This window comes from Fusarium musae, chromosome 4, assembly GCF_019915245.1.
Source record: "Fusarium musae strain F31 chromosome 4, whole genome shotgun sequence".
Classification (NCBI taxonomy): domain Eukaryota; kingdom Fungi; phylum Ascomycota; class Sordariomycetes; order Hypocreales; family Nectriaceae; genus Fusarium; species Fusarium musae.
The window spans coordinates 572,222-589,872 of NC_058390.1; the positions used below are offsets into that span (position 1 = coordinate 572,222).

The 17,651-nt window shown below is 49.9% G+C and overlaps 7 protein-coding genes across 7 annotated transcripts; 2 read left to right on the forward strand and 5 right to left on the reverse strand.

The window, feature by feature from the left end:
* Positions 1-2,078: 2,078 nt before the first annotated feature.
* On the reverse strand, positions 2,079-2,644 carry J7337_005130 (uncharacterized protein; the record flags this gene model as incomplete). Its single annotated transcript, XM_044822812.1, has 2 exons — positions 2,079-2,303; positions 2,354-2,644. The coding sequence occupies 2 exons, from the start codon at positions 2,642-2,644 to the stop codon at positions 2,079-2,081; spliced, it is 516 nt and encodes a 171-aa protein (XP_044681303.1).
* Positions 2,645-2,773: 129 nt separating this feature from the next.
* J7337_005131 (uncharacterized protein) lies at positions 2,774-3,374 on the reverse strand (the record flags this gene model as incomplete). Its single annotated transcript, XM_044822813.1, is given in 2 exon segments — positions 2,774-2,995; positions 3,012-3,374. 2 exon segments carry the CDS (start codon positions 3,372-3,374, stop codon positions 2,774-2,776), a joined length of 585 nt encoding a protein of 194 aa, XP_044681304.1.
* Positions 3,375-5,034: 1,660 nt separating this feature from the next.
* Positions 5,035-6,248, reverse strand: J7337_005132 (uncharacterized protein; the record flags this gene model as incomplete). The annotated part of the gene is made up of 4 exons (XM_044822814.1): positions 5,035-5,084; positions 5,135-5,890; positions 5,940-6,066; positions 6,117-6,248. The coding sequence occupies 4 exons, from the start codon at positions 6,246-6,248 to the stop codon at positions 5,035-5,037; spliced, it is 1,065 nt and encodes a 354-aa protein (XP_044681305.1).
* Positions 6,249-6,674: 426 nt separating this feature from the next.
* On the forward strand, positions 6,675-7,419 carry J7337_005133 (uncharacterized protein; the record flags this gene model as incomplete). The annotated part of the gene is made up of 3 exons (XM_044822815.1): positions 6,675-6,709; positions 6,835-7,057; positions 7,108-7,419. 3 exons carry the CDS (start codon positions 6,675-6,677, stop codon positions 7,417-7,419), a joined length of 570 nt encoding a protein of 189 aa, XP_044681306.1.
* Positions 7,420-10,405: 2,986 nt separating this feature from the next.
* On the forward strand, positions 10,406-13,179 carry J7337_005134 (uncharacterized protein; the record flags this gene model as incomplete). The annotated part of the gene is made up of 4 exons (XM_044822816.1): positions 10,406-10,897; positions 11,061-11,227; positions 11,284-12,970; positions 13,021-13,179. The coding sequence occupies 4 exons, from the start codon at positions 10,406-10,408 to the stop codon at positions 13,177-13,179; spliced, it is 2,505 nt and encodes an 834-aa protein (XP_044681307.1).
* Positions 13,180-14,560: 1,381 nt separating this feature from the next.
* Positions 14,561-15,520, reverse strand: J7337_005135 (uncharacterized protein; the record flags this gene model as incomplete). Its single annotated transcript, XM_044822817.1, has 2 exons — positions 14,561-14,779; positions 14,816-15,520. The coding sequence occupies 2 exons, from the start codon at positions 15,518-15,520 to the stop codon at positions 14,561-14,563; spliced, it is 924 nt and encodes a 307-aa protein (XP_044681308.1).
* An 899-nt stretch (positions 15,521-16,419) lies between these two features.
* On the reverse strand, positions 16,420-17,559 carry J7337_005136 (uncharacterized protein; the record flags this gene model as incomplete). The annotated part of the gene is made up of 1 exon (XM_044822818.1): positions 16,420-17,559. One exon carries the CDS (start codon positions 17,557-17,559, stop codon positions 16,420-16,422), a length of 1,140 nt encoding a protein of 379 aa, XP_044681309.1.
* Positions 17,560-17,651: the final 92 nt, after the last annotated feature.

The window sequence follows — 17,651 nt, forward strand, 5'->3', positions numbered from 1 at the left end:
GATAAGCTCTGACAATCCCAGATCTGCAACCCCGCACTTCGAGTATGCCGAGGGGCAACACCAAGATCAGAGCTCTGGAAGGGACGGCGAGATAAAAGGCGATATAGTTTGGACGCGGACCGTTGAAAGCCGGAGCTTGCGCCGGAATATCGGGTCGTACACGGAGGCCAGATACGGAAGGCTTTTGGAAGTGGGCTGTTGTGAGGCCGAAAGCTTCAAACGAGGGATTTCTTGCATCGACGGATTTGAGAGCAAAGAACGAGATTCGAATCGCAACAAAAAGTCGATAGTGATTATGTATTCGATAAATTCGAGAACGGGGGCCAAATGTATTTCGATATTTGCGATAGGCGAGGCATGTCGAATATGGGCGTTTGTTGTCGCGCAAAGGAGGGGCAGCAGCAAAAACCAAAAACAAACCGCAATGCAGCAACGCACACACTCTAGCATCAACATACCTTTATGGACTCGGAGGGAGCTTGATGGGTAGGTAGAGTAAGAAAAGGGAAAAGTATAAAACAACGGTGATCCAATAAGTGGATTTTGTTGAACAAAAATAATGAATAGGTAGAGAGGTATTGAGACACTCACTTCAACACCAAAAGAAGCTGTATTTGTTATGTATGGGTTCTTTGTCTTGTCCTAAATGGAAACTGGGAAAATGGGAATAATTTTTCGAATTAAAAATTTTTCAAAATGAGGGGAGCGAGCTACCGCGGGCACACACACAGCGCAAGGAGCGAATGACACACTGCCTGCCATTTCTTCACCATGCGACTGGACACTGGACAAACCCCCGACTCCCGAGACTGACACTAACAAGGCCTAACTCGAGTTACCACCCACAAACGAGTCGAATCAGAACGGAAACGGGATCCATTATGATGACTGTGGATGTTGGGATGTGGGGAGGGGGCGACCTCGACTCAGGCTTGCTCAGGCTCACTCTCAGCGGCGCGACTGAAGTGGGAGGGAGTAGCCAAGAGCATGGCACCTTTGGACTAACCTAGAGGGGGGGAGGGGGAGGGGAAATGGAGTTGGTATGTATTCAATTGCCTCGGTGGAATGGATAGAAGCTGTGTAACAGTCACTGAACCTCAAGCCTGAGTTATTAGCTCCGGATGATTGGAGCGAGATTTGTGATTCATACACATCTGATGAATTCATGAAATAGCTCAAGCGTATGGACTAACCCAGTCACTGTCAAAGATCAACTATTCTCATACTCACTCAGTCAACTGAAGAATCTTCCTTCACCCTCGCTTACCACCACACACGCTCTAAACGCGCTGAACTAAAAAGACAAAGGGCACCTCCCGCAGAGAAGCCACTGACTGGGGGTCGAGTCCACGCTCCAATCAGGACTAACCTTTGCCCTTCACACCTCTATTCGAACCTCTCTGGTTTAGGAAAGAATGGGAGTTCACTAGGGAGGAAGGAACGCTTTCCCATCTGGCCGTGTTGTGCCTGCCAAGTGAATTGATGAAGCACTGATTCATTTTAAAGTGTTCACGTGATACAGTTCAGCAACCTTATTCTCCAACTGGCCTATCATGCAAACGCAGAATGCAGATGGCTTCAACAGAATGACATTTTCTAATACAGTCTTTGTTCCAAATTCTGGTTCCCTGATCCAGCTGCAGTTGGCAGGGGATATAACCGCGTGATGTCAGACCCTGGCCTCGCAACTCCACGCCTCTTCCGAGACTCGCCGCGAGATAATTACGCCCTGCTCAAACGAGAGAGATAACCTGATCGCGAGATTTGAGCAACCATCACCTGCTGAGTGTCACTGCGACTGGGTCTCTAATTACCGACGAGCACCTCAGCTGAGAAGGTCTGTTGTATTACTTCTTCCTATCTGGTATCTCATAATTTAGCCTAAACCTCAATTTCCTCTCGACGGCAATACCATGTAAAACTCCGCTAATATGTGATTTCAATGCTGCAGATGCTCATGTACGCTGGATTTAACAATGCCTCTGAGAGGCTCTGGGTCTTCAAATGTGTCCTCGCTTTCATATAAACCATGCATATTGCTCGCTATTATGCCCTGTGAAACTGTCCCTTAGCAATTCCTACTCAGTCGGTACCCTAGCCACTCTACCAAGCTCTGATGGGTGTGTTGGTAGAGGCACTTCAGTTGTTGGTGCTGTTGATCGAGGTTGCGCCTCGACTACATATGATATACCATCTTCAGACACATACGACGGTGGCCTGGGACCAGCTCGAGTACTAGGTCTTATTTGAGAAAGATCCACGGCCTCGTTGCGCTGCCAGAACAAACGATCTGGGTCAACTCGCTGTAAATTGTTAGCGTCACCCCGTCAAGAGTCACAAGCTAGATACATACCACTGTCTCGCGCCATCGCCCATAGGCTGGTGGTAGTGTCTTTGTAGCTTCGCTCTCCATACCGACAGCTTCTTCATCCTGCGCAAGAACAACAGGAATGGGAACAGGAGGTACGGCATATCGAGGCGCACGATATCGAGGAGGTCGATTTGCCCGCTCAGCGGCCTCGCGATTACTTTTAATTATTAGGAGACACAGTCTAATAAGGCCGTGGAAGAAGAAGGCGGCGGCGAACAGGACGACGAGAATGAGCATGATGTTCATTTCGCGAGTGTTGACCTTGTGTGTCATGGAGAGGGAAAGGTCTATTCCTGATCAGTATCGCAGTTACACAGGCGGCACAATTGGGTCGTGACTTACAGACAGTGACGAGAATTATCAGAAACAGACCTGAAGTCAAACACCTCAGGATCTGTGCTCTCATGCGCCTCGATCGAACCCATGGTATACAGCCCAGGAAGAACTTGGGATGTCGCCGATGATTTCTTCGTGACCTGTGGCGATCGCGCTCTCTTTCATGGTATTCCCTCCGTCTTCGATGCCGTCTAATAGTCGATCCACCCAGGATTTCAGAGAGATGCGCTTCCAATGGATCTTGAGGAGGAGTTCGTTGTCGCCGTTGACGTCGCGATCGATGGGAATCTGAAGGTGTAGCCACAGGCTCAGGTCTCGTCGGCGATTGAGGTTCAGCAATGGGTAGAAGCGGCGCGGGAGAAGCCGTGGCATAGCGAACATCGTTGGATTGTGGTGTGGTGTTGTTACGTCCCCATATTCGCATGAACCCTGGTACAGCAAATCTTCGAGAACCCGCCAGGCGATTTGTATTCGAGTCTTGAGACTTGACGCTCTCGATCTCGGCGGGATGAGCTTGTCCCGTCATTGAAGCACGTTCTCTTCGACTCAACAAACGTGATAGGGGCGCGGGACTCGAACGAGGTTCTTGTATACTGTGCTGAGCTTCGACATCGACATTGACGTCGAGGTTGACGTCGCCTCCATTTGGACTACCACCTCGCTCCATCCTTGATCGATGTATGAGATCAGCCCGAAGCCTCTCCATGTCAGAACGGTTCATGTCCATATTTCGACGGGGGCACCCGAGGCAGTATATAGATAGATCCGTCACGACTCAGGTAAAAGCGACTAAGGCGGCGCTATCGTGAATTTTCAACAAGTCCACGGGAGAACATAAAAAAAGGAACATACGATAATAAAACTACACGCTCAACATGAAAACTTGTACCATCTCGGACATTATTAGTAGAGAAGGAACAAGATATGCAACAAGTAAATAACAAAAAAGAGTTCAAGAACCTGTCTTGGCTTTTTTTCTGAGACAACACCCGCAAAAAAGGGAACGAAACGAAGACGGCGACAAGAGACAATAAAAAAGAGGGTCAGGTTTCGATAAAGCAGAAAATGGCCCCGGCTTCAGTCATGATCTAATTATGTTAGTGGGCAGATGGCCCGTCGTTTGTCTTGTCGTTTTCACACGACGTTCCCTTTTTCGACCCCTTGACTGAACTGAAAGGTTCAAGGACCCATGTTCATAAACCTTAGCTTTACGGGTCCTCCGAAAGGGACAAACCGCGTCAGGGATATTTATGGCCCCCTCTGCAAGGAGGAGCCCAGATTCAGCTGTAGAAGGATGGCCTGAACATAAACAAACAGGGATTGAGAATGTGATGACAATGTGCCGCTGTTTGCGGCGATGAGTTTTGGTTGGCTCCCATGAAATTAACCTGCTACAGTTGAGAGCTTGCTCTAGCCGTGATGGATTGGACGTCCCGTGCGTGTTGGAAAAACGTGGGAGGTGGAGATCTACAAATTACTACCCAGTCCGAGCTCTATCCAGGGGTAACCAGCTTCAGAGCTAGTCGATATGCGGCTTATCTTTCGAGGTCTGCCGTCGACCTGCAGCTCAGGATGATGCTATCACATATTTTCACAACTATTTTATGTTATGCTTAAATCGTGACGATTATATCATGAACTTGTAAGTTTCAGAGCTTACTTGTCTTGTTGCATCTGAACGTCTCGTATTGAAGCACGCCGCATTTTGCTTGGAGCGCCTCACAGCCAACCAGGGGTATAAACCTGAAACCCAAGTATTCTGGCTATATGCAGCTGCAACCTCACGATAATTGGACGGTGTCTGAGGAAGGGTTACAGACGACTAACTTCATTGGAAGATAACATCTCCCTCAAGTTTTGATCGTGTTTGATGTGCTTGTTTCTTCAAGGGCTTACTATTAATCGACTATTTGCACATATAGCATAAACACCTACATACGTGCCCCTAGCTCATGTCTCATCTTTTGATACAAGCCATAAACGCCTCCTTCACCCTTCCCAATGTTAACGTAAGAACTTTGTACATGCTGTAATCCGCATTTCTAGCCATCTCCAGAGCTTCCCCAGATTGAATATTCATGCTCCCTGGCAATATTGGAGAGACTTAGTTACACAAAGCTCCCTCCGTCATCCTAACGGCTACACTATTCAGCCATGGTGAGGGTAAGGGCGATGCCCTTCCTTTGGTACGCCCTCAAAGGTAAGCTTCAATGGCGCAAAGGTTACCAGAATACTGAGCCCTGACACAGGAGCGCGCATCTCGTGATTCAATATGTCAGGGAGCGTACGGGTAGTAGATTAGAATATCGGGTTATTGCCTATCCTCCTCATTTCAACTCGCCAAGTAGCATTGTGCGGTCTGACGATGCAGAAAGTACTGAGACTTGTTAGTTCACCGCCTCCAAGATGATCAACAGAATAACTTACGAATAGGCTCCTTGTTTGGCGAGAACTCTGCGCAGTTGACTGTGCCCTTGTGACCGGGCAGCTTGTAAGCGAGCTTGCCTGTCTCGCTTGACCAGACCATGACTGTTCCATCTCCTGATGCTGCTGCAATTCTCTTGCCTTCCGAGTCCCAGCTTGCTCCAAGAAGGTTCTTCTCTATGCCCATCGTTGCACCGTCAAAGGTTCGGATGTGTCGTTCTGTTGGTGCAAAAGGTCGGATATCCCATGTTCGAACTGTAGAGTCCATGGCGTATGAGACAAGTGATTGAGAATCTGGCGAAACTCTCAGTGAGGTGATGGTGTCTGAATGGCCCAGCATCGAGTATATCACCGACTTCTTTCGCAAGTCCCATACTCGAATATCGTTGTCGATGCCGCCTGCGTATATCTCGTTACCGGCCTCAGATACAGCAATGGCGGTAATAGGGAACTCGGTCTGGATGTAGTCGACGGCGTTCTTCGATCGGGGGTCCCAGATTCCGATTGTCGAGTCGTCGCTTCCACTGACGAGTATCTCCTCTCCTCGTCTGCTGATGCCCACCGTGTTGATAACTTCTTCGTGCCCAACATATCTGCGGATTCGTGTGCCTGACGTCAAATCCCAGCTCGCAAGATGCATGTCAGCCGATGCACTATATAGAATTTCCGAGTCGCGTGACCATTGCAAGTCCAGAATGGCACCGCGGTGACCATTTAATATTCCGTAGTTTTCGCAATCGCCATAGGTTCTCCAAAGCACTACCAAAGTCAGTTCGTTGTCGCCCAGGATGTATTGTTCTTTACTCACTTAGAGATCTATCCATCCCACCAGAAGCAATGAGATTGCCTGTAGGATCGAACTTTGCTGCAAAGATCTCGCCCGAGTGTCCTGACAGTTCCATAACAGGAGCTTGAAGCCCGCTTGTTCTGGGCGCCTGCCTCAGTTAGTCCAACGACTTCAACAATTAAACACTCTCCAACATACAGATTGTACCAGCGCATTGCTTGACGCGTTCAGACGCGCAAGAGCGCCTGTAGAAGAGTTGACATTTTGTCGCTTCACGAGCGACTGAGAAGAGCTGGGATCTCCATCGGCAGGACGTTTTTCGGCGGACATGGCGAAGTCGAAAGGGTATCAAGAGAAAGAATGGTTATATGCGACGCTTATTATACAGATGCGCCAAGTTTTGGCGAGTTCTGGAGCTGTCAAGTGAGCTTGGAGCTTCCTGTTGCTTCACTTTTTGACGACGGTGGTGGGCTTCATGCAAAGTAAATCGAGCTCCTGCTAATGATTGGTGGCCGGGCCGAAGATTGTTCCTGAGGTCGGTGTTTCAACCCTCCGTGCACCGACATTCCAGAGCGTGTTGGCGCTACTGCTTCACCTCTCTGGTAGAAGCTACATCGACATAGCTCTGTTTGCGTATGATATTGGAAGTTTCTTCCATTTCTACGATACTTTCAATCTGCACCAACGTCCTGTCGATTTTAGAGCTTGGTCGCTGCTCTTGTCTTCTTCCACAACCCCTCCTTTACAGCCGCAATAATGGCGGCCAACAAAGCGTCCCGCGTGGGCGAGGAGTAAGTCCATCATGATAACTGTCCAGTCCCCAAATTATTGTCAAATACTAACCTGGTTCTAGAATCTGGAAGTAAGCCATGTCCGCTTGATCCCCCAACGGAGTGCCTCTCTAACAGAGCAACAGAACTCGAATCGACAAGGTCAACGCTGAGCTCGTCACCTTAACCTACGGAACTATCGTCGCACAACTATGCAAGGATTACGAGAGCGACTATGCCGAGGTGAACAAGCAACTCGACAAGATGGGTTACAACATTGGTCTGCGACTTATTGAAGACTACCTCGCCAAATCCAACACCATGAAGCGATGCGCCAACTTCCGCGAGACGGCAGAAATGATCTCCAGGGTAGGGAGGCCTAATGCGCAGCGTTAGACAATGACTAACGAGACAACCAGGTTGGATTCAAGATATTCCTCAACATTACTCCCCAAGTGATGAATTGGACAAGCGAAAATGACCAGTTCTCGCTGGTGTTTGAAGAGAACCCGTTGGCCGACTTTGTCGAGCTTCCCGACGATGGCCGAGCGCAAGATCAACTTTGGTACTCCAACATTCTGTGTGGCGTGCTACGAGGAGCTCTGGAGATGGTGCAAATGCAAGTTGAAGCTCACTTTGTCAGTGACGTGTTGCGGGGCAACGACAGCACGGAAATGAGGGTATCGCTAATCAGATACATCGACGATGAACTCCCCCCAGAGGATGACTAAGAGACGCAAAAGGGGGAGCTATGAATGTGATTATTTGATGACGATTTAGCAATTGCAGGACACAGATGGATGGATGGATGGATGGCTATGAAAAATTCTAGATTTTCAGGGGGAGATGCCCCTAAATGATTGTTGACGGCATCGACGGTGAGATTGTGCCGATCAGGACGATTGGCATGGAAGCAAACTTACAAACTTCGTTTTAGCAATCTTGCGAGATTTGGCTTGGGATCACGGCACGTGTAGATACCCATGGAAGACAGCTGTCAGCCACGTGCCAGGCTGGGAGTGCCGGCTGACTGAGCTCACGCCATAGTGATAGAGCCAGAATATTAAGATGAAACATTTTGCATTCGTTTTACTAGGTAATGACAATTGGTATATTGCGAGCTGAAGTTTGTTTTATTAGAGCAACTGCTGTAATAAATGAAAGCGAGAGCACCAAGACAGACATATCTTCCTCTCATTTAGTATACGCAGTAGAGGCATCATGGATATTGGGTTTAATCTCTCTGGGCTTCCACAAACCTACATGATGAGTTAACCAGCAAACGACACAAACTCAATGTCGATGATTCATAAACGTGATTTTGATTGTATCTCAGCCCCGCCGGATAATGAAGAGCTGAAGCTCCATCCCACAAGGCATAAGGGGCAGATTTAGTAGATTGATAACGTCAAATCCCCGCGAAACGGTGGACGATCAAATGGCAGTTAAACGGGATTTGTCAGTGGAGGTACCTCAAGGAGACAAGAAAAATTAGGGCCTCGTTAATAAGTGATGAAAAGATTCAGGCAAATCTAGGTAAATTTGAGCAAGTCTTTGGCCCAGTTAATTTTGGCACCCTGGCTGATCTTTCGACGTTTTCTTGCTCCCTGCGGCACAGGCTCAGACCATAATGACGGGAATATATGTGCCTGAGGCAAAGACGCCACCGTTTTGTCTCTGATATCATGCCTGAGGTCTCAAGACCGGCGACATTTTAAGTGTCGGTCTAGAAAGTACGCACCTTGGTATGAAATTTACGTACCAGAATGTAACGCGACAAACTCAGCGCGCCAATGAGCAAGGAAGACCGTCTAGCCCCAGGGCGCGTCCTTCAGATCAAGGGTCCATTGTGTGGGGTGACGCGACCTATGATCATTCGGGTCCGCTAACGTGCAAACCTTGGTTGAGAGCCCCTGAAGAGCATCCACTACAGCTGCGGTCTAGGCCGCTGAGCGTCGCTGAGATGCGCTGAGCTTACTGAGCCTCACAGGGCACGTTGGCAGCCCTGTGCTTAACCCCGGTTAGAAGCCAGCCTCCCTTCTGTACATGTTCCATGTGCATCAAACTGGTCTCGGTAGTTTGTGGCCAAGGCGAATGTCTTTGAAGAGGATCACGGAGAACAATGAGGGACTAAAACAGTCAATTCCGACAGAATCTCGAGGGTTTTCAACGTCTCGCAATTGACTTCAGGGTTCACGTTGGATTCGCTTGTATGCGTCCATTCGTTCTTAAGATCGACCGTCCCGATTTCTTTTAGCTGCAAGGAGTCAAGGCATCCCAATTTGGTGGATCTGTCTCCAGGTCCCAGGAAAACCTAAGCTTTTGACAGACGGCCAGCCTTGTAATTTGTGTTTTACCGTTTTAGAGCAAGGTCTGTAAATTGCATGCATCTAACCATCGGAGGTGCATCACTGACTGTTGGTACCAATTCTGATATGCAGAGAGGGCTACATCACAGTCTTGGAGGGGAATGTCTAATAAAAATAAATAAACGTTTCACATGATTGAGTGGCCGTTGTTCACAGACTCTATCAATTGATAAACTTCCAGGGAGCGATTCGCAGGGAAGAAGGACGAAGAAAAGTTTGACCGTCCTCCTCCTTTTCCTTCACTCACTCACTGACTGGAGAGATTCCCACCGCCCAAATCAAGGACCGACCACGTTTTTCACCCACAACCTCTGTCTTGCTCCCTTTTACTCGCCCTCACACCTTTCTTTTCCTCCTCCATCAAACAAAGCACCTCATTTCTACTCGGCCGTTGTGCCATCTGCTTTTAATAGCCTCAAACGGCGAGCATCCGTCGCGTTTGATAATTGCAGCAAGAGTTTGACGTACGTTGATCAACCTGCTTGCATCTATCTACCTTATACTGGGTCTCTCCCCGTCCTCCACTGTTCCCGTCCGTCTGGCGTTTGGATCGCCTCCGTTTGCTGTCGGTACTTGGATAGAAGGGCACTCAGCATATAATTTAGAGGTACCCGCTTGTCCTTGGAGGCGTTCCGTTGAATTCTCCAAGGTACTTGGCCTTTGCCCGAGCTGCCCGCAGAACCACAAGTACCCTCCCACCCCTGGCGAATGCCCAACCCCAGGCACTCGTTTTTTTACACTTAGCAACTGAGGCAGCGTCCATCACCTCAGGAAAGCACAAGCCCAGCGCCCACTTTCCACTCCCAGTTACCTCGACACTCCGCCAAATCCAACCTACACCAAACCAACCACACCATATTCATCCTCCATACTTCTTATCTCCAACTCATCACCGCGACATCGACTATCGGTCGACTATCGCATCGCGTACTATCGCACTGCAGTGTACGCTACGCTTTTATCACTTTTGATTTCCTGCGATATTCCTTTCCGCCGATTGCCGACGCCTGACACGATCCCCCAATTCCCTCTACTCGGGCTCGCCTCCCATTCTCGTCTCTTGGTCTCGTGGTTCTCGCGATCCTCGCCCCCCGCCCGACCGCGCGCCTGGCAACTTGGACCGCGTCCACGTCTCCTTCGCTGGTGATCCCCTCGCTCGCGACCTTTGGCTTCACTGCCCGTCACGTCCACGTTGGGACGCTATCCAGCGCTGCTCCGCCTGGTGGCACGCCCCCGTGGCTACACGAGCCCCCGACTGCTGTCGTCGCTGCAGCAGAGCCTATAGGCCTCTCTCTGTCTTCTCTCCGGTTACTTCTCAACTGTCATGGCCATGAATCCAAACGTCAACATGGCCAACATGAACCCCATGGGTGGTCCTGTCGGAGGTGCCCCCATGCCCATGATGAACAACGGCGCCGTCAACCCCCAGGCCGCTGCGGCTGCTGCCGCCGCGTCTCGCCAACAGGCAAATGATAACCAGCGCAGCATTCTTAACACCTACATTTACGAATACTTTATTCGCATGGGAATGTACGATTGCGCCCGATCTCTCCTTTCCAGCGATCAACAGGTCAATGTCCTCAGTAAAGATGGCGCGAACCGTCGTCGCGACGAGAACGGAAATGTCATCAACGGTATTGGCGACGACGCTATGGATACCGATTCGAAGGACGACATCGACTCCAAACTCCCTGAAGACTTGCCGCCACCAAAGCTTCCCATGCCTGCTTCCGATACCTCTTTTCTCTACGAGTGGTTCTCCGTCTTCTGGGACATTTACTACGCGCAGCGCGCCAAGAGCGGAAACAACACCATTAACCAATATGTTCAACATACTCAGGTAAGCCATCTTTTTTTTTCTTTCTGTCATGCTGCCACCCAGGGCACTCCAGTCCGGCATCTCACCCACTCAATGGATGATGGTGTCAGATTGACTACCATGCTCCTAACATTTGGTAACCACTTTGGCTGGTGACCAATGCTGACCCTCGGCGGCAATGTAGCAGCAATCCCGGCTAAAGCAGAATCAACAGCAGGAACTTCTGCGACAGATGAGACCAGACATGGCTACGCAGCAATATCAGATGATGCGCAACATGCAGAACGGCGGCATGATGAACATGAAGCAGGGCAACCTTGCCCGCGCCGCCATGGCTAACAACCAAAATAAGTGAGCATCTTATTTCTCATCGTTCTACAAGCCCCTCGCCTAACAGTGATATCCAGCCCTCAAATGATGCTACAGCAGGCCAAGCAGAACCAGATGCAGCGAGATCCCTCGGGCATGGATGGCCAAAACAGACCTTCTTCACCCGCGTCTGGGGAGAACGCTCCCTCGCCTTCCAAGCGACAGCGTATCGATGGCGCACCGTTCAACCCTAACCAGCCCGGCATGATGCCCAATGGCCGCCCCGGTCAAGGCATGCCAGGCCAGCAGATGCCCGGAGGAGCCAACACTGCCGCCGCTCAACAAACGTTACTTGCCAATGGCATCAACCCTCACTCGTTACATCCTCAGCAGCTGCAGAACTTCGCCGCCGCCCCGCCCGCCGCTCAGCAAAAGTCGATCGCGACCTACTCGCAGAACCTGCAGCAACACCATGGTACTCAGATGGGAGGCAAGCAGATGGGGCCCAATGCCGTTCCTCAAGGCCAAGGATCCCCAATGATGGCCCAGGGTCCCGATGGAACTGCTCTCAATGCGTTCTACAACCCTGGCGAGATGGGAGGCCCAGGCGGCATCCGGGCGGGACCTGGAGGTCCCCAAAACGGAGGGGGAAGCAACCATGCCCTCCAAGACTATCAAATGCAGCTAATGCTTCTAGAGCAGCAGAACAAGAAGCGACTCATGATGGCCCGCCAAGAGCAAGATACCGTCGGCGGCAATGGCATGCCCCGAGAAGGCCAACCCGGACAACCAGGTGGTCCTCCTGGACCCAACGGCCAGTTCCCGGACACATCGCCCCAGGCCATGCGACCAGGTGCCTCGCCCAACCCTGCTGAGCAGATGAAGCGCGGCACACCCCAGATGAACAACTCTGGCATCCCTTCACCGGTCCCCGAGGGTGGTCAATCCCGTGGCTCTCCCAACCCGGCGGCCATGAACTTCATGGGCAACCAGATGGATCCCAACATGGCACCTCACTTCTTCAAGCAGCAGATGGATGGTAACATGGGAGGCCAACCTCCGATGAACGGCGGCATGCGACCCCCTAGCTCTCACCCTGGTGCACCTTTCAATGGACAGATGAACCAGCAACAGATGATGGCCGCCGCGCGACAACAGCAGCAAGGCCAGCCAGGCCAAGGGCCTCAAGGAAATCCCCAGCAGTGGCAAGGACCCAACGGACAGATGGTGCCTCAGCAGATGCAGCAGCAAAGTCCTCAGATCCAGGGAACTCCCCAGCAACGATCGATGCCTCCTCCCCAAGCACCACCCGCTGGCGCAAATGGAGCCAACAGCAGGACGACAGCATCCCCTCAACAAGCAGCAGCTGCACCACCAACTCCTAGCCAAACTAACAAGGCCGCACCCAAGAAGAAGAAGGGCGAGACCGCCAAGGACAAGGTATGTTTTGTTGGTGAACTATACTCTGTAGGTACTAACAAGTTCAAGCGCGCTGCTGCCAATAAGAAGGCGAACCAGAACCTCAACAATGCTGGTGCAACTCCTTCAAACGACAACAACGAGTCACAGGATACTCCAGCTCCTGCGACACCCATTCAAAACGCCAATGCTGCCAACTTCAATAAGAATGGGCAAGCTGGCAACACCGGTCAGAATGGTCAGCCAACGACTGGCCCAGCTGCTAATGCTCCCGCAGCTGCAACAACCGCTCCTCCTCCTCAGCCACCAGCTCCTCAGCACGACCCTAATCAAATGATGGGTATGGATAACAGCTTTGGCCCATTGGTACGTGCAATCTCCTTGGTGGTGAAACCGGATACTGACTCTGCTTGTAGTTTGATGGCGGCGGCATGGAGTTGGCTAACCCCCTTAACTCGGGTGACGTGCTCAATGACTTTGACTTTGATTCGTTCCTGCACGACCAAGATGGTGATAACTCAGCCTTCAATTTTACGGAAGCATTCCCCATGGGAGATGAGATAGGAGCAGATTAATGACTTGCGAGAAGGTTTGGGTTGGCTGGCATTACACACACACACGATCTTGGGTCAGACTTAATCAGGCATCATTTGTCACGGCGTTCTGAGTGGAAACTATATCATGGTCATTCGGCGATCTGGTCCTGGAGGTGAAATTCCCTCATGTGGTGGCTTCAGGGGAAAAGAGCACTTTTTTTGTTATTTGTTTATGTTACCGACGCTTCCGCCGTGTTTGACTGAAACAGGTTCGACACTACTGACATGGTTCTTTGGAAACTTCACATCGTCCGACTTGGTCTCTTTCCTCTCCTGTCTTTTTGTTGTTGTTGTTGATTTTTTTGTTACCACGCTTCGTCATTTTACTTGCGGACCTGGGGTACATGGGTGGAAAAGGAAAATCCTGGAAGAGTTTCAGGAGATTTTTGTTTAAGGATGGAGGAATGAAAGGAGGGGGGGCGGTGATATCCCATCTGTGTAAAGTGTCGAAGTTTATTCATCCGGTGTATCCTTAAAGCTCACGGCGAAAAATTACATACCACGCTTATTGTTGCCGTTGTTTTTTTGTTTGTTTAAGACAGACGTCGCCACATCCTTTTTCCTTGTTTCCCTTTATGGTGGCTTGGTTATCTGCGGTTAGCTACCTCTTTTTTTTTTATTATCTTATGAGTTGACATGGTGTCATTTGTCAAAGATCAACATACTATCATAGTTACTGTCTCTCAGGTGGTGCAATAAAACGTCCCTTTGTCTTGTTCGACATTTGAGAAATGTGATGTGGCTTGTGGCTTGTGTTTAGGTTTGGCTGTTGCTGGGTGGATGGTTATGTGATGGCTTCAGGGGTGAGCGAACTTCTGACTTCAAGTTGAAGTACAGAAGCTGGTTTTAAGCCATTGTAAATTTGTCTGAGTTAATTAATCATTTGGGATGGGTCAATATCTTGATGCTTCTTGCCTTCGCCTGGGCGGGTTGTGAGAAGTGTTTCGAGTCTACATCTCGAATATCTTGTCGTGGAGGATGTCACTTTTCATGGATTGGCTGACAGAACACATAAACAGCACGGCGTCACGATCATTCGTAGTATGGAGGCATCACTTCTGTTTTATTGATAGCTATGCCGAACATTTCCGAACATCTTTTCGAGCCCCATATGCCGCCCTCCCGTTGCTATTACTGAACAGCTTTGCTAATATCTTCCCTTTTCGTGGGCCACCGAAAGAAACCCCATGTTTTGAAGAGGACTTGACAATTCCCACCAAAGTTAACTCCGTTCCTTGTACCTAAGCATCTCCGTTTCCACGAACTCGTTTGTCTGATTGCTACTCATCGGGGACAAGAATACCGAACCACTCAATAGCTGTGCTGCAGCTCTTGCTGATCGATCACTTGTACTCTGGTCTTAGTTCTCGCGAAGACGCTTGCTGGGCCGTCCCTCATCATCAGGAATAACAACGACATGGCGCTTGGCCGTGTTCAGAGTCCCAAGAAGGCTTTCGGCAATCTTGACAGCAGCGTCAGCGTGCCCCTGACCTTTTTTGAAAAGCTGTTGGGCCAGCACAGCGTAGCGATGAATTTCATCTGCCTTCTCCTGCGCTTGCCGAATGCGTTGCTCTGAATCCTTCTAGGGTTTAATAGCGTCTTGCTGCATCTCAACTTGGAACTTGGCAAGGCGTTGCTCAAAGTCGCTTCGGATGCTGGCTAATTCTTCATCGTAGTCACGTAGAGTATCGTGGGTACTGGTAGGTACTGGCTGAAAGGTACGAGCGGTGTCGACAGCCACTTGAATACTGTCCTTTTGATCTTCCATCTCCGAGTTGCCGTCATGAGTTAGAGTGAAAGCTGCGGAGGAATACTGGCTCTGTGAAGGGCGCTCGACTTGTCCCCGAGGATGTGGATTCTTCCCCATGATTAGTTCCATCTCTCTCTCGGTGTCTTGCAGACGGGGGTAAAAAGGTTTATAGAGGTCAACTTGAAGACCCCAGTGACGACCGACTTCCTCACAGACAATTCTGAGAGACTCAGATGGCGGAAAGATTGCATGTAAGACAAAGAAATAAGGATAGTAGAGTCGAGGTACCCCTCTATTAGGGCCACTTGACTGTCCTTTTATATGTTTATACGCAGGGTGTCTGCTCGCAGAGGGGGCATCGTGGATCCATCTGCCTGATATGAGATACTTATGGATCTCCTGGATGGCTTGTGCTGACATGACCTTCTTGGCTTCCTCGAAAGACGACAAGACACTATCGACCTGAGAAGAGCGCCAGTCTCGATCTCCCTTGGAGATTTCGTAAGAGAAATAATGTTGATCGAGGTTGGATTCATCACTGGCCGCTCGATGGGGGTCATTGTTCTCCATGTTGATGGCAACGCGATAATCGTCGCGAGGGGAAAAAGCTGAAGTAGTTTCAGATGCTGCAGAGAAAGGAGAGGAGTGTAACTTACGAGTGAAAACGCAAAGACGAGGAGTGAAAGGGCGGCAATAAAGAGCCCGGATGTTTGTCTTCCTTCTGGCCTTTTAAAGAGGAGGGAAAAAAGCACGAAATAGGTAAAGAAGAGGGAGAAGACGGTTTGAGTTCGCGCCTACCATACGCGACGCGCAGGAGAAGGTGCAATGCATATGCGCCTGCCGAGTTGATACTGATTGCCAGTGCGTGCTGAGAATACTCGAGATGGTAAATTGGAAACACTTTTCAGCATTTCTGGCAGCATAATGATTTAAAATTCATACCGGAATAACATTTATATGTCTTAATGTGAATATATACTTGCATGTAAAGTTCTACTGCATTACTTGCTTGAGTACACAGACCAATGGCATGTGCAGACTTATCTATAAGTAACATATCATCACGATCACTCAGACAAGGTGGGTATTGTATCTCAATTTTAAGAATTAAAACATAACTCATATATCATTAGTTTCTCCATAAGAAGTTCTTCTACCGCTGAATTCATAGTTGGTCTCGTCTCATTCGCTCTCAGCCCCGATCCACGGGAGGCAAGAAAACACCGAACCTTGATATAAGGCGTCAATTTCAACTTAGCAATAAGTCCCTTAAGCTTAGGCTAAACTCACCTAAGTATCTTTATCACTTAGGGTTAAGGTCCTGAGTTTTCTTTCCTCCCCTAGCCCATATGTCCTTCCTCCGCCTCTACTCAACAGCTCTGCCGACATCTCATCCGTCTAAAGGCCCTTGCTTCAGCCAAGTGTGCCATACTATTGATCCAGAAATCTCCCCGACCGTCTTCAGTGACTCAGGTTTCGCGAGCTCTTTTGTTGACTCGTTGATCGAGGGCAGCAATACCAGCACCCTCTGGGTTGGCGTTGAACTCATCGATAGGTTCGCTCAAGAGGCTCAAGGACCTATCCAATTGCTGCTGGCCAAGGCCTAGATGACCTTGGGCCTGTAAGGCGGCGGTGAGCGAGCGGGTGCTGTTTTCTTGAGACTGCAGGAGCTGGAACTTGAGCTGCTTACTCTTCTCTTCGTATTTGCTAACGAGCACCTCTAACTCACGGCATCGTTGCCGCGTATCACGAAGTGCGCGTTGGGCCTCCATCTTCTGTTCCTGCGCCTGCTCATATCGCTGTTTGTACCCGAGGTTGTTCATCTGGAAGTCTTTATCTTTGAGTTCCTGTTCCTTCTTCTTCAGCTTGCGCTCGAGGTCTGTGATACGTTGCTCTTTCTCAAGGAACTTGTTATTGAGGTCTTCCACGTAGGGGCTTATACCGCTGGGTGTGTTTGGGACTGGCCTGGCACTATTGATGGAGGTGCTTGGGGCGCTGGGCAAGACAATGGTATTCTCCTGGGTGTTCTGGAAGCCCGACTCCTGTACCTCGGGCCTGGGAGAAGGCCTGGACGCAAGGGGCGTAGCGAGAAATGGGCCAGGGTCAGATCTTCCCACTGTCTTCGATCGAATGGGGTGATTGCCGACCAGGAGTCGAAGTTCTCGATCGGAGTCTTGGAGACGAGGGAAGAAAGGAATACCTGGGGTAGCCTTCATACCCCAGTGTCTTGACACCGTCTCATACAAGTTCCGCACTGCTACGTGAATATCCGGGTCGTCGCGGTTTTGAGGAAAGATTGCCTGGATCGCCAAGAACTCAGGGTAGTAATGAGTTGGCACGCCTCCGTTATAACTACCTTTCCCCATGAAGCGTCTGTAGGCAGGATGAGCGCTGGCACGCTCAGCAGAGTGAATCCATTCCCCCCTCACTAGGTAGTCGAAAATTTCGGCGATGGCTTGCCGAGACATGACCTTTCTTGCCTGCTCGTACACATCCCGGACTTTCGTTTTCTGATCCGCGCGTTGAACAGGATCCTCGCAACGGTGCTCTTCAGGAAATGTATATGGGAGGATGTATTCATCCTCTGCCGCAAAACTGCGAGACGCCATGATATCAACCAAGTCTCAGAGAAAAGATCCTAAAGAGCAGGTAATATTAGTATTAGTTTAGAAAGAAGCAAGAGAAAAAAGGTAACATACTT